General features: G+C 39.8%; 1 protein-coding gene across 2 annotated transcripts in view; it reads right to left on the bottom strand.

Annotated features, from left to right (window-relative positions):
- The window catches only part of Tmem131 (transmembrane protein 131), a 164,122-nt gene that overhangs the window by 113,394 nt on the left and 34,831 nt on the right, over positions 1 to 15,897 (bottom strand). For both annotated transcript variants that reach the window (XM_041655933.1, XM_041655932.1), the window contains exon 2: positions 4,663 to 4,724. In XM_041655933.1, coding sequence (XP_041511867.1) covers positions 4,663 to 4,724 — 62 coding nt within the window. The remainder of the gene's footprint in view (positions 1 to 4,662; positions 4,725 to 15,897) is intronic.

Genomic DNA, 15,897 nt, shown 5'->3' with positions numbered 1-15,897 from the left:
ATTTCAGAACACACCTGTGTTCTGGTTATCTATTGCTGCAAAATAAGCCTCTCCAGAGTTTAGTGGCAATTTATTATTATCAACCCCATTTTGGGGTTGATGAAGCCTAAGTCACTAGTTCTCACTCATGTCTTCTCTGGGTTTGCAGTCAAGTGCAAATTCAAGTTGCATTCCTAGGAAGGTTCAGATGTGCTAGTTAGTTGTCCAAGAAGTTCACTCCCATGAGGGATAAGTGATGCCGGCTGTTAGCCATTAGCTCAGTTGGGACTGCTGACAGGGCTACAGATGGCCTCTCTATGAGCAGGATTTATCATATCGTGTTAACTGACTGCCCTATGGAAATGATTCACAACCAGGACTCAAGAGCTAAGGAAGAAGATGCCAGCCTCCTGTGATCCAGCCCTAGCAGTAGCAGAACATTCTACCACACTGCATTGGTTAGGATACTATTGCGATTCTGCACAACATATATTGATTAGTTTCCCACCAAGATTTTTAATTCTCTCTAAACTAATCTCCAGATCCAACGTAACCATAATAAAATCCTAAGAGTGTACACAGATTTTAAAAGTGCATGTGGAAGGCAAAGGACTTTAGGACATCCAAGGCACATGTGCGAGCTCACCCTTGCTGAGTACCCATAACCTTGAATGTTATCTCCAGAAAGTCATTCACCTCGTTTCTGAGACAGTCTCTTACTGAGACTTGGAGCTCACTGATTAGACTAGGCTAGATGACCAGTGAGTCTCAAGAATCCAGGTTTCTTATGTGGGTACTGAGGATCTAACTGGGCTCTGATGTTTGCTCTGCAAATACTTTACTGATCAAGCTTTCATCCCAACCCCATCATATGGTTCTTCAGCCAGATACAAAACATACAAAATATAGCAAAAACCGACAGAATAAACTTCATGAATAAAGAATTTGTTTGTTTAAGACACAATTACCTAACTCAAAAGATATTTCCAATACATATAACCACTCAAGGTTTGGATAATGAAATTAAGTTTGTAATTGATGGAACATGATCCCAATAAAGAGCTTGCATCTAAAATTGCTTAGGGAGTTCCTACTAAACAACAGAAAAACACACAGTGATGTAACAAGAGATACAGGAATGAAAATAAACAAATGCACTGACTTAAGCGTAAATCAAGAAATGGGATTATAAAGTGGACCACCACTTTAGAAAACTACTGGCTGTGTCTACAAAAACCAAAGACACAAGATGGCTTGGCAGGTGAAGGTGTCTCCTGTCAAGACTGACCGCCTGGAGCCACATGGCAGAAAGAGCACAAACTCCACTATTGTCCTCTGACTTCTACAAACACCCACACATACACACGCACAAAACAAACCAAGAAAAAAAACTTCAGCTAAAGACACATAACCCATGACCCAGTAATGACTTTACTCTATGAGAAGCATATTTACTAAAAGAAACTATTATTCATAATTAATAGTTGAAAACTAGAAGTAAAATATCTAAATATCTGTAACCACAGAAGGATACACAAATTGAGCGCATCCATACACTGTGGAAGCTGCAATTAAAACAAGTTTTTAATTCACACAGAAAACCTTAGAAACATCATTCTGGAAAAAAAAGAAGCCAAAAACAGTACAAATACCACAAGTGAAACTATAGTACTTACAGTTTAAGGCCTCAACTTAAACTATAGGAAAAGAAAACTGCCATGAAATTAATGGCTGGGAAAGAACCTGAGGGACTTCTGCCAGTGCTGGCTCATTTCTGCTCTTAGCATTTAAGCTGGGTGGTAAGGATATGACGACTTGCTGTACAAATCCCCCACTACATTTTATGCACCTATATATGAATTATAACTCACAACTGACCCTTCAAAAATAATTTAAGAGGCTAATTAAAAAAACAAAAGATTAAACTGTATATGCTCCACCTATGAAGGTGCTAGAACTACACGCCAACATTTTTTTTAATTTTCTCTGTAGCCCCGTCTATTCTTTTATTATTATTATTATTATTATTACTTTTATTATTATTATTATTTATACAATATTCGTCTGTGTGTATGCCTGCAGGCCAGAAGAGGGCACAACATTACAGATGGTTGTGAGCCACCATGTGGTTGCTGGGAATTGAACTCAGGACCTTTGGAAGAGCAGGCAATGCTCTTAACCTCTGAGCCATCTCTCCAGCCCCAGTCCCATCTATTCTTGAACTCAGAATTCTGCCTGCCTCTGCCTCCCAAGTGCTGGGATTAAAGGAGTGAGCTACCACTGCCCGGCACTTTCCAACAGCTTAAAATTCTGTTTATTGCCAGGTGGTGGTAGCACATACCTTTAATTCCAGCCCTCGGCTGAAGAAGAGGCAGGCAGATCTCTGTGAGTTCAAGGCCAGCCTGGTCTATAAGAGCTAGTTGCAGGACAGCTGGGACTGTTACACAGAGAAACCCTGCCCCCAAAAAATAATTAATTAATTAATTGAATAAATAAATAAAACAAAAGTTTATTATTTGATAGAATAGTACAAACATAGAGCTGACTCATCTTCCTGTATTTTTTTGTCTTGCTTATCCTTCATTTCTTTATATGAGAGTTAGGTTAGAAGAATGATTAAGGCTCATATATGGGAAAATGTTTATTACTTCATCTTATATATTCTAATCAGTTAGAACAGAATGTTGTATAAAATGGGCAGCCACTGAATCCTGTCATGCTGAGTCTTAATGTAAACTTCGGATTGTGATACAAATTTCTGCCCATTTTATGAATCCTTTGGTCTCCATGTACGCTATGTAGTAAATCTACGTAGCCTTTCCAAACAGGAGGGACAGGGCTAAAGTGCGACCTACAGAAATCATAGGCTGAAGGAATTATGATTTCTATTTCTACTATGCTAAGTGGTAATCCAAGGGGTGTATCTGGGAAACTGCACACACCTTGTGCTTCAGAAAACATTCTGAAAAGGTCTGCTGGGGAGGAGGGCTGGCTGGATTCCTGCTCTAGCAATGAAATACTAAACAAGTTACCTTTCCTGCACTTTATTTTCCTTAGCTTTATAAAGTAAAGAAAACACAATTTTGATCAGATTTTGAGTTTGGTAAATATTACTATCAAATTAACACTTACTATGAGCCAAGGCATGCAAAGGTAACATGAAGGTGTAGAACTCACTGTACAACATTAGGTTTTACTGTGGCTGAAATAGCAAAACATGCCACCTTAGTAGAACTATTGCCTATATTGTCTTGACCTAATTTAAATTTTTACGTTCTCGTCTTTATTATAAGTTACAGGAATGTCTTTTCAAAATTATTAGTCAGGTATGGTAGTTCACATCTGTAATCTCAGCACTTGGGAAGGTGTAGCAAAAAATCATCATGCCTAGTCTTTAAGAGAGTTCCAGGCCAACCCCGGGTTAAAGTGTGATTTAAGTCACAAGTTAGACACAAGTAAAAATGTAACATGTACCACTGTAACAGTGCACATGCAGACCGAACTGAGTAAGACCCGTCTGAAAACAAACCCATAGGGCAATACAGACAGATGCTCACACTGGGAGTAAGAAGACAGGACATCTAGGTCAGTCCCAGTCTACAAAGTTATGGGATCTTGGGCACTTCTCTTAACTTAGACCTTGGATTCCTTTGAACATAAAATGAGTGAAATATTTACGAGACAAGCTGACAACATGGTGCCTATCTTCACTGTGGTAGGTAAGTGAGGAGAAGAAAAAAAAAACACCTTGTATGTCAAATCTCTAGAAAAGAGGGGAAAGAGCCATAAAAACCAGAGTGCTGATGTGTAACCCCACATGGCTCCAGTGAAGGCTTCCAAATCCATAGCCTCATCTATGGTCCTGGTTAAACATACTAGGTCCTAAAACACATGAATTTTTAAAAATTGAACCCTAAGAAGAGGGGTTGGGATGGGAAGGAAGCACAAAGAGGGAAGGGGGTTAGAGTAACAATGTATTGTTTACATGTATGAACATATCAAAAACAAATTTAATTTTAAAAAAATCAAGAGAGAAATGGACATAGTGGCATATGCCTGTGATCCTACTACCGAGGAGGCTGAAGCAGAAGGATCTGAGGGCCTTCTCAACAGAACAGAACAAAACAGATCAGATTGTTAGTGAAGATGCCTCTTAAGCCCTGCAGCTCTTGCTCCCCAGCTGAGAGGACTGAATGGCTTTTTACCAGTGTCTTGAGCTAGGTTTGACAGGAAGACCAGAACGTTATCCGACACCATAATCTAATTTCATGCATAATATACTTAAGGACATAGCTTCACATGGCAAGTAAGTGGAGGATATTTAGACAAAAGACAAAAACTTCCTCTCTGCACAGAAGTTCTTTTTCTAGGTAAATGCTGAGGTCCCACACAGATGCAGTGTTCCACTCAATAGCTAATGGCAGGTGGGGGGGAGCGCACAGGCTCCACTCCTCTGACCTGCCCTCCACACCCTCATATCCTCAGGACACAGGTACATTTACCTATAGCTTCCATACTACAAGGAGAACACTTTTTAGAGAAATGCTTACTCTAAATTATAGTTCTAATAGGCTTATGTAATACCTCCACACTGACTGTCTACAGCTCATAAAATATACTTCAGACAAAGTTACTTTTTTTTTCAAAGAAAAATAATAGTCATCTATTACTCAAGATAATTACCTGTAGTAGGCCTCCATCGTCAAAGCGCAGTACTTCTATTATGCTCTCTGACTGCATGAATGCTGTGAAGGAAACAAAAACATCATCACTGGCAGGAACAGAAATCCAACTTCAATAAACTTTTACCATGAACTAAATATAATTCTACATTTTAATATACTGCTTACTGGGGGGTGTAGGCCAATGGTAGATCATTTGCTTAGCATGTGTGAGGGCCCTAGGGTCAATGCTGGCATCCAAAATAAACCAATGAAACATTGCTTGTTTCAGAGTAATGGTTTAATGGTTATGAGGAAAATGCAATTAACGCCTCACAAGTTTATCAACTTTAAAATGTTTTGCTATGCAACTGTGATTAATACTAGTAACAAGACAGCTTCAATAACTCAGCTGCGCAAGCTGCCTTGAGAATATCTACCCCTGCTGTTGTAAGAAAAAGGAGAGAAGTCAGATTCACTTCTGGCTGCAGAAGATCATAAGCATGTTGGCATTTATTTCACCTAAACTGATCAGCTGGAATTCTGTGCCCTCTGCTCTTCTGCAATGTCAACATGCTTTGGGGTGGGCAGTTGAGGGGGACTTGGTGAGTAAGTGGATAGGGAAAATAGCAAAGAAAAGAAATCTTATCCATTGTACAAGACAATGCACAATAAACAAGGCAAAGACAAAATATGCAAAAGCTAGTATAGCTATTTTGTACAATATGGCAATGAAGAGCTTAGTATGTACCAAAATTATCTGAAAGCTGTCCACATATAAATCCATGTGAAATTCCTTATAGTAGTTTTATTCATAACCATGTATACTATATTACAAATGTATGACTCAATCCCCATCAAATAGGATGGTAGGGGCCTGGGGGTGGGGGGTGGGGCGGTCACAAGTGGACCTGAAAATGAAACAGAATCTAAAAGATAAAAATCAAAACATGAACTGTATGGCAGCCAGAAAGGCTGTTCCCATAGAAGTTAACAATTCTGATGCCACTGTACTGGAATTAAATAACTGAATACAGACATGGTACAAAGTGTGTTGGTTCCTCATAACTAGACTAAGAGTTTACATAGAAACGAGGGAGGCCAAAATTATCCATGTGGCAAATGCATTAGATTTGGTGATACCAGCATGAACTCATGTTTGAGAGATACGGATTGTTACACATAGAAAGGCAGGCATGGGAACTGAAGAGAGGGATCAGCATTGAGAGCACTGGCTGTTCTTCCAGAGAACCCAGGTTTGATTTTCAGCACCACGTGAATGCTAACAACATCTGTAACTCCAGTTCTAGGGGTCTGATACCCTCTTCTGGCCTCTGAAGGGACATAGTACACCAACATGCAGGTAAACACATACGTAATATAAAAATGAATAAATCTCAAACAACAACAACAAACAAATCCCAAGGGAGAAAGCCGGATGTGTACATATATTAGGAGACAGACATATAATTCCTTCCTCAGTCAATGATACTCCAGCAGAAATGACCACATCTACCACCCAGAGCCTGAGTTCTAGACTATGCTCCAATGAAAAGAACTGGAGCTTCTTGAGAAATGGCTGCTTCTAGGGCATACACACAATGGGACAAGAGCACCTTAGAGAGTCAGAAAGCAGACAGTACTAAAAGGAAAACAACCCAACTATTTTAAAAACATACCAATGAGGATTCCTCTATAAGGAATTCCCAAATGACCAAAGCTAGAACAATCTGAGCAACCAAACGAAGGGGCACTAGATTATAACCTCAAGTACAAAATAAATACCCATGACTCCATACTAAAATAAGCAAATTATTGAATAAAAATTTGGGAAGAAGAGACAAATCTCCATGCAGAAATACAAACAACTTATATAGAAACTGCTATCAAGAAGGTAACTCCTACTGGACATGGTGGCACATACATATAATCCCAGCATTGAGAAGGTAGAGACAGAATGTCAGTAATTGAAGGCCAGTCTCAGTTACATAGTGAGTTCAAGACCAACCTGGGCTTCACAAGACTGACAAAAGGGAGGGGTGTTACCCTTTACTTTTTAAATACAATATGGCATCCTTCTAAAGAATTCAGTATGGGCAGGAAGAGTTAACTTTACAGTGGCAAGACCTCAGCTAGATCAAGATGGACACCAACTGAAAAGTTGTATATGCACCCCTGATCTAAGAAAAATCCTCCCCTAAACATACAATTTCAGGCTAATCATGAGAAAAATTCTAGACAAATCCCAAGGGATGAGACTACAAAATACCTGATTAGTTAGTGATTCTCAAAACTGTCAAGGTCATCAAAAACAGACAAGGAAAGCCTAAGAAGCCTTAGATGGGATTCCAGAACATAAAGGAACCAGTGCACTAAAAGTAAAGGAATCTGAGTAAAATATGGAATCTTGTTAGTAAGAACGGTATGATACTGGTTTGTTAGTTGTTTAAAAAAATAAAAACACTTTAATGTAAAAAGTTAGTAATAGGGAAACTGGGAGTAGGGTAGATGAATACTCTGCTATCTTTGCAATTCTTTTATTTAAAATTGTCCTAAAATATAAAAGCTTATTTTTTTTTAAGAAAGTGAATCAATAATGTATCATCTGGTGAATATGGAGTTCACTGGCTCCTATCTGCTGGTATGGTGGAATTCAGGGATGAAGCTCACTATGCAATTTCACATACCTGGCTTTTGCAATAGGACAAAGAGGAAGTTAAAGAGTGGTAAGAAATAAGCTTGTCAGATTGCCTAACTAGATGATGTTTCCCTGCTCACTGAGCTTTCCAGACCCCTTCATGCAGTAATCTCAGAGATGTTCTTTTGGGAAACCCCATTAATTATCTGCATTCTTTTTCAACCACAGAGTCAAAGTGCTCCATTTCTGCTCACCTCTCCCAGTCTTTAGCACATATACGACATCTAGTAAACACTGAACATGTAGATGAAACTTATCTTTTTGCTTGGGTGACAGGAGTTTATCCCGGAGCAGGTGACCTTTCCTGGTTATGTTCCCTCTAGTGCTAGCTTATAATGTGTCTCAAAACTGCTACATATGCATTCTTTAGAACCTCTCTGCATAAAGTGGCAGAGCCCTCAGAAGAAAGCACCATGAACCCTACAGGCTCTGCCTAGCTTACCCACTCCACTCTTCATGCCTCTTATCTTCTAACACAAACTTAAACTCCAGACCATCCACAAAACATCCTCTTGCATCCCTGAAGCAAGAACATTGCACTAGTAAGAATGGCTTCAACAGGGAGAGGCTCCAATGTGAAGTACAAAATGAGCTTACTCAAATGCTCTGCACCTGGTAAGCAGAGGAAACCAGTAAGAGGTGGACCTCTGCTGGCACCTGTTGCCAGCTGTTTAATAGGCTCACACTTTCATCCAGGTGATGAAAACAACAGCAATCTGAGTGCACTGTGCTCTTAATTAGATTAAAAAGAATACCAGGAATTTTATCACCTGGGAAAATGAATAACAGTAGCTAGGATAGTTGTAACACATTGTATTACATATCATCAACATCACCAACTTTCTTCAAAGATACAGAAATAAGCAGAATTTATTATTTAACGAAACAAATTAGGATTCTTGGCTCTAGGTGACCAATAATAACTTTAAATTATATGCCTAGGACAGGAAAACATTAGCCACACACTTAATCCTACTAATAGCTTAGAAAATAGAGAAAACTGTACAGAGTACTCAAGCAGCAAGGCATGGTGGCACATACTTGTAGTCCCAGCATTCAGCAAAGGCAGAAGGACAGACAGTTTGAGGGTAACCTGGTCTAAACATGAGACCCTCACTCAAGAAGGGAAGAAAAGAGCAGGGCAAAGGGCAAGGAAGCCAAAGACAGAAAGGCAAGCCTCCGAATCTGGGCTCATTTTTCTTCTCCTCAAGGTATTTCCCCTAATTTTATATCTTAATGAATCTCAAACTTCTCAATATTCTTTGGTCTAAGCAACAATCAAATATAATCGAAGTGAATACTGATCATTGTTATTAAACTTCAAGATATGAATCAGATACTATGATCCCATTATCAGATTTTTTATTTTTTTAAGATTCAGTATGTAGCCAGGCAGTGGTGGTAAACATCTTTAATCCCAGTACTTGGGAGGAAGAAGCAGGTGGATCTCTGAGTTCATGGCTAGCCTGGTCTACAGAGTAAATTCCAGGACAGCCAAGGCAACATAGAGAAACCCTATCTTGAAAAATCACCCCCCACTGCTGCCAAAAAAAAAATTTAGGCAGCAAAGGAAAGAGTATTCTGAGTTCAAAGACAGCTTGGGCTACATGGCAAGAACTTGTCTCAAAAAAAGAAAGAAGGAAGGAAGGAAGGAAGGAAGGAAGGAAACTAAATAATAAACAAGCAAACAAAAAGCACACTAAAATGTTGGAGAATATTATTTTAAGGTGTGTGACTTTTGTTCATGCTTCATTTGTTTAACTCTGTGAAGCTGTGATTCTTTGCCTATCTGATGGTTCTAATAAAGAGCTGAATGGCCAAGGAGCAAGGATGGGCAGGGCTGGCAGACAGAGTCAAAACAGAGTAAGAAATGAGGAGAGGGGCAAGCAACTTGAGAACAAGGGAAGGAGGACATCAGGGGCCAGGCAGCCACAGAATAAGTGAAAGTGAGATACACAGCAATAAGAAAAGAAAAGAGCCCAGAGGCAAAAGGTAGTCGAGATAACTTAAGTAAGAAAAACTAGCAAGAAACAAGCCAAGCTAAGGCCAGTCATTCATAATGGAATAAGCCTCTGTGTGAGATTTATTTGGGAGCTGGGTAGTACCACCCCCAAAAAAGCCAAAAGAATAAAACATCACACAACACTAAAGTGTCAAGTGTGGTGGCACAGACCTCAGGATGCAGAGACAGGTGAATTTCTATAAATTTGACCAGGTCTACAGTGAGTTTTAGACCATCCAAGGCTATATAGTCAAAAAAAAAAGGGGGGGGGCACAATAAGGGTATATTCAGCAAAAGCAATGTTTACTCTCCTTGTTGCTATGACCAAATATCTGAGAAGAAACTATTTAAGGAAGAAAGGAAGAAGGGCTTACTTGGCTTACAGTTTGAAGGGATATGGGCCAGCATGGTAGCAGAAACATGAAGTGGCTGGTCACATTTTGTCTGATCAGGAAGCAGAGAAATAAGCACTGCTTTTCTTCCTTCTCTAGTCTGGAATCCTGACCTGGGGGGGGGGTGTGGGTGGGGTGCTACCTACATTCAGAGTGCCTCTTCCTTCCTCAGTTAATCCTGACATATCCCTATGTCTCTAGGGGATTTAAATTCCACGTTGACAATGAAAGTGAACTCGAAATTGATGAGACTTAGAATTTATACTTGCTAGATTGTTGTTATTCTTGTTTTGCTTTATTTTGTTTTGAAACGGGGTCTTGCTATGTTATGTTGCCCAGGCAGCCCTCAAACTCACAATCCTGCCTCAGCCTCCAGAATACATAATCTCTACTTCTGAATCCATTACTCCTTCAAGTAAGTGTGACATTAATCCTCATGGCAAACAGCACCTCTGAGCAATCTGAGTTTTAAAAGTAGGCCTGTATCTCTGAAAGGTGAGGGAATGGGTGTGCACTCTCCAAATGATTCCCCCAAGTTCTACTCTGAACTCCTTATAGTCACTCACATCACTGTCACTCCTAGAGCAGACGTTTCACATGCCTCTTTCCAAAATGAAACTAAGAAGCCAAGCTTGTCTTCTTTCCTATTTTATTTAGTAAATAAAAAAGGAGATTCAGGCCTGAGGTTGTTGCTGAGTAGTAGGACACTTTGTCTAGTCTGTACAATGCTTTGGGTTCAATTCCCAGAACCATAAGGAGGGGAATGACATTCATATTTTAAAAACAACTTTTTCTACTATAATTTTTATCTATCCATTAATTTGATTTTTTGAGGCAGGGTTTCTATGTAGCTCTGGCTGTCCTGGAACTCATTCTGTACACCAGGCTGGCCATGAACTCAGAGATCTACCTGCCTCAGACTCCTAAATACTGAGACTAAGGGTGTGCATCACCAATGGTTACCTCTACTTTTAAGAAGAAAATAAGCTCCCAAATACTGCAACTGGCCAGACAGTGGTGACGCACACCTTTAATCCCAGAACTCAGGAGGTAGAGGTTGGCAGATCTCTGTGAGTTCGAGGCCAGCCTGGTCTACAAGAGCTAGTTCCAGGACAGGCTCCAAAGCTACGGAGAAACCCTGTCTCAAAACAAAACAAAAACAAATACTGCAACTGAAAACTAGATGAGCTACCTCATAATACATTCTAAAACTTTGATGAAAACAGCAATGTAAGTAACTACTAGAAACACAATCCGTGTGTGTGTTGGTGTGGGGGATTAGGAATTTAGGTTACATCTGTAGGTCTTTACCTTCAGATCACCAAGGTCTCTTTTGGCTGAAGAGGAAGAGGGTGGTTAAATCCTCTACAAGAACCAAGAAGAGGGGGCTGGAGAGATGGCTCAGTGGTTAAGAGCACTGGCTGCTCTTCCAGAGGTCCTGCATTCAATTCTCAGCAACCACATGGTGGCTCACAACCATCTGTAATGAGAATCTGGTGTCCTCTTCTGCTGCGGGCATACATGCAGACAGAATGTTGTAGACATAATAAATAAATATTAAAAAAAAAAAAAAAGAACCAAGAAAAGAAAAGGCCACACAGGCAGGGCTAAAGAGGGTCACCAAATCCTGTGTGAGGGACCCCTCTTGCCTGGGATGTCCAAGCCTGACTGCCATCTTCTCCATTTATTCAATGAGGCCCTCCTGACTGTTCCTGGCAGCCCCACTACCCTACTTTAATGTACCACAATCTACTAATTTCTAGTTTTCTTCTTAGTCAAACCGTGACTTGCATAGAGCCTGAAGAAATGGAAGGTAAGACTGGTTGAAATGTCAGAGTCACTATTAACAACCTTCCTATCTCCTTTAAAGTTCTATTTGTTCAACATTTTATTTCAACAAAAGGCTAACTACAAATGTTTATTTATTCTGGTCTGTATGGAGCCCTTCAGTTTAGAAAGACACTGTGATTGAATCTTTGTTTCTTCCCTCACTAGGTTTTATTACATGAATGCTAAAATATAAACGTATCTTTCTCCATATTTAAAGTACAAAGTTGAGCTGGTGAGATGGCTCAATGGGGTAAAGGGCTTGCAGTTATTCCATGACCCCTGCAGACATTAGTTCCTGCCTCCAGGTTCCTACTCTGAATTCCTGTCCTGACTTCCTTCAATGATGGGCTATAATGTGGTAGTGTAAGCCAAATAAAGCCTTTCCTCCCCAGCTTGCTTTTGGTCATGGGGTTTCATCACAGCAATAATAACCCTAAGTAGACAAAGAACGTGCTACCAGACTCCAGTTTCTTCACACAGGTTCTGGGCATTGAATTGAGGTCCTGAAGCACTTTACTGACTGAGTTATCTTCTCAACTCCCAACTCCGCAACCCCTTCGCTTGAGACAATGTTTGGCTGATCTTTTATGTATAGTTCATGCTGACTTTAAATTCGCCACCCTCCTGATTCTGCCCCCCTGAGTGCTGGGATTATAGGCATGTTCTACTATGCTTGGCTTTACACTGGCTTCAAGTATTGCATTACAGTAAGAAAATAGACTAAAGTGGGGTGGAGTCTTCTGTTTGGTGTGTTACTGGGCTCTTTAAACTTGTGATATACTTAAAACTTATTAGCAACTGTTGAGGTAAATTTTCCGACTATGACAGCAGATTCCCTTTTTTCTCATGGGTCCATCAATTGTTGCTACATATAATGAGACTGAATTGTTATATATACACAAAACTACGGTTATGAAACTCTCACCAAAACCATTTAGTATTACCAACTTCTTAAAGAAAGGCTATACTCTACATTGTTTACTAAAATGTGAAATGTAATCCTATATAATGCATCATGTCCTGAACATATATGCATACACACATGATAAAAGTTTAAATACAAAAGGTTCAGCCAGGCAGTGGTGGCACACGCCTTTAATCCCAACAGGCAGAGGCAGAATCTCTGTGTTTGAGGCCAGCCTGGTCTACAAGAGCTAGTTCCAGGACAACCAGGACTACTATACAGAGAAACCCTGTCTTGAACAAACAAACAAAAAAACCCAAAAAACAAAAGGTTCCTAGTGAACCCCTGTAATCACACCACTCAGGAGGACGAGGCAGAAAGATTGCGGGTTTGAGGCCTGCTTGGGTTACACAGCAAGACCATGTCAAAAACAATCAAAAAAAGTTTACCAAATAATTTTATGGCTAAGTTAATGCCATAATTTAATTTTCATTTTACCTTAAAATTTTTATTCACATTTTAAAAATCAAAAACTTAATTTATCACATATAAAATGAATTTCTGAGAGTCACCAACTACTCTTAGCAACTTAACAATGAGAAAATCACCGGCACACAGAAACTTATTATACTATTACATCTCCCTGACCCTGCTATGAGCTGGAACCAGCAGGGTCAGTAGAAGCATCTTATAAACCAGGCAAACCAAATGATACTGGAGTGGCTCTGAAAACTATGCTGTTATTGGTCCCACAGCCCACAGCAGCAGTTTCAGCCCTGTGAGGTAAACAGGCTAACATCCTGCTAAAGAAAAGACTAATATAATACCCAAAGTCTCCAAACAAGCAGAAACAACCAATACCCACCACAAACAGATGGACCAACAAAAGCACAACATAATCATGAAATATTTAGTCATAAAACAGGGATGGACCCTGAAAACATCATGTAGGGGACATAACCTAGAACCAAAAGTTCAAATATCCTAATTCTATTTATATGACGTATGTAAAGTAGGCAAACTAATGGATATAGAAAGTGATGGAAACCGGGTGGTGGTGAGAGGTTAACTGCTTAACAGAGGTTTAGTCTTGGGATGATGAAACACCCAGCAACTGTCTATGTAACTAATCTTACCAGATCATATGACTAAAAATACTTACAAACAGCTACATGTTGCTTAAAATCTATAGAACAAACTTTAATGTATACAACATTATTTTTCAACAAAATATTAACTGAACCTAGCAATCCAAAAGATTCCATGCTATACCCAAAGATTTTTTTGTTCAAGGCATACGAGCCAACTCAAAACTTAAAACTCAACCAATGTAATATGTAACTATCAATGGTCAGAACTGAAACCGTTCACACAGCCCTATGCTCTACAAAACACCAGGCAGAGAGGTGGCCCCAACCTCAGCCTGCAGACTACGTGTACTCCCTGGGGCTTGGGACAGTGTAGGCTCTAGCCCCATTTTTATTCAACATGCTACCAGAAGCCCTGGCAATAAGTTTAAAACAAACGTTTTCAAAGTAATAAAACTACCTCCATTTGCAGACTAGATAATTACATATAAGATGCCAAAAAAAAGGAAGGAAAGAAAAAGGAAAAAAAAATTACTTAGAATAAGAAATTTAGCAAAGTTGCAAATACAAATTCAAACCCCCAAATTGAATCAAACTTCTATATATCACCATGAATATGTAGGAAATTATCCAAATAAAGTAAAATACTTAGGTACTGTATGGTACATATATACTAAAATCTACAAAAAGTTGTCAAAAGAAACCAAAACCTAGATAATTAGTGACGCAGCTGCTGGCAAGCTGCCCCTGCTCTGGTAATAGCCCACCACCCACCTCAAAAGCAGCCTTAGTTATATTCAGTGGGTCACAAAGCAACAAGACATGATGGGGCTGCTGGGGCTGGGATGAGGGGAGATGATGAACTTATTGGGAAGGAAGGGTTTGGCGGAAGTTGGAGGGGGTAAAAGAGAGTGATGGAGGCTGAAAAAAAAACCCAAAAGGATTATCTATATGTACAAAATCAGTACGAAATCATCAAACAATTTTAAAAAATATTTTCAGATGGAAAATACTTCAAAGTCTAAATGGGCAAACATGTTCATGGGCTGAAAAATGTAAATATGTCAAATCTTTTCAAAAGAATCCATGAGTTTAAAACAAATCCTATGAAAATCTCAGGACAGCTTTCTGTTGACACAGACGACCTGAGATAGTATCATGACTTTCAAAAGGTTTTAAGCAAAACCAGGGGACTTCAAAAATCCTTTCTTCCACAAAAAGGACAAACAATTTAGAGACTGTTGGCTCACGTTTTAAGAAACCAAAGCACCAGTGAAATTTATGGTGTTTACATGGCTCTGCTCCCTTCTCTTCTCTCTGGCTTTATGGCAACTGTAACCACAGTCACCTCCACAGTAAGAACCAGTGTGGCAGTCACCGGGAGGCAGCAGGGCTAGCAAGTCTTCAAAGGCTCATTTCCAGAGAACTGTCTATGTGACCTGTACGCTGAGTCCCTATGAGGCTCCACCTGGACAGCTGTCTTTAATCTGATGCAGAGCTGTCTCTACAGAAAGTTTGGACCCTAGGAACATTGGTCAGAGAGACTCAGTGTTTCAGTTCTGTTTTTAATCTAAAGACATTTCATCTTGAAGGGCATCTAGCTATTAAGGGAAACTATTTCTGACATGTTTACAAAAGCACTGGCCCCTTGTTCTGAGACTGTAAAATCACTTCAATGTAGCAACAAGCCTAAGTAAATAAGCTTAAAAAGGAGGCATCCTTGTTACCGGCAAAGAGCAACTAACTGGCCCTGGGAATAGTTCTCAAGGCACACAACTCCCCGACTATCAGTTTTCTGCTGGAATGCCAATGATAGCTGCTAGCATATTCTGATTTCCTTAGTAATGAATCAGACCCTGTAGAGCACTATGAAGCAAGGCCTGCAAGCAGGAATGATGTGCAGGAGTCCCTCAGACAGCACAGAGCCTTCATCATCATCTAGCTGTAACTCTACCCTGGACATCATAGGTCTTCCATAACTTCAAAATCTTCTGTTTAAACAAACAAAAATAAACAATGTCTTCTAAGGAAATAAAGTTTAGCTTTCCAATTTGCTCACACTTAGCTATAAAAAGAGAACCTCTGGAGACCACCACAGTAACAGAAGGACCAGAAGCTGGAGCCTCCAAGAGCATCACAAGTACTAAAGGAGGCAAAAGATGGGAAACCAGAATGTAAACAATGTGACCTAGGCCTGGTCAAGGATCCTCCCTCTGATACAAATTATAGCCTTAACCATCACACTGTCATGGGACACAATGACAGACACCTGTAGTCCTGGCAGAGGAAGAGGTAGGAAGACTGCTGCAAACCTGAGGCCAGCTTGCTTTACAAGGTGAGTTC

The sequence above is a fragment of the Microtus oregoni genome, unplaced genomic scaffold (genome assembly GCF_018167655.1).
Source record: "Microtus oregoni isolate MIOR12 unplaced genomic scaffold, Mior012 000007F_ref0000211, whole genome shotgun sequence".
Taxonomy (NCBI): Eukaryota; Metazoa; Chordata; class Mammalia; order Rodentia; family Cricetidae; genus Microtus; species Microtus oregoni.
The sequence above is the reverse complement of the archived record's forward strand: the minus strand, read 5'-3'. Positions and strand labels throughout refer to the sequence as shown.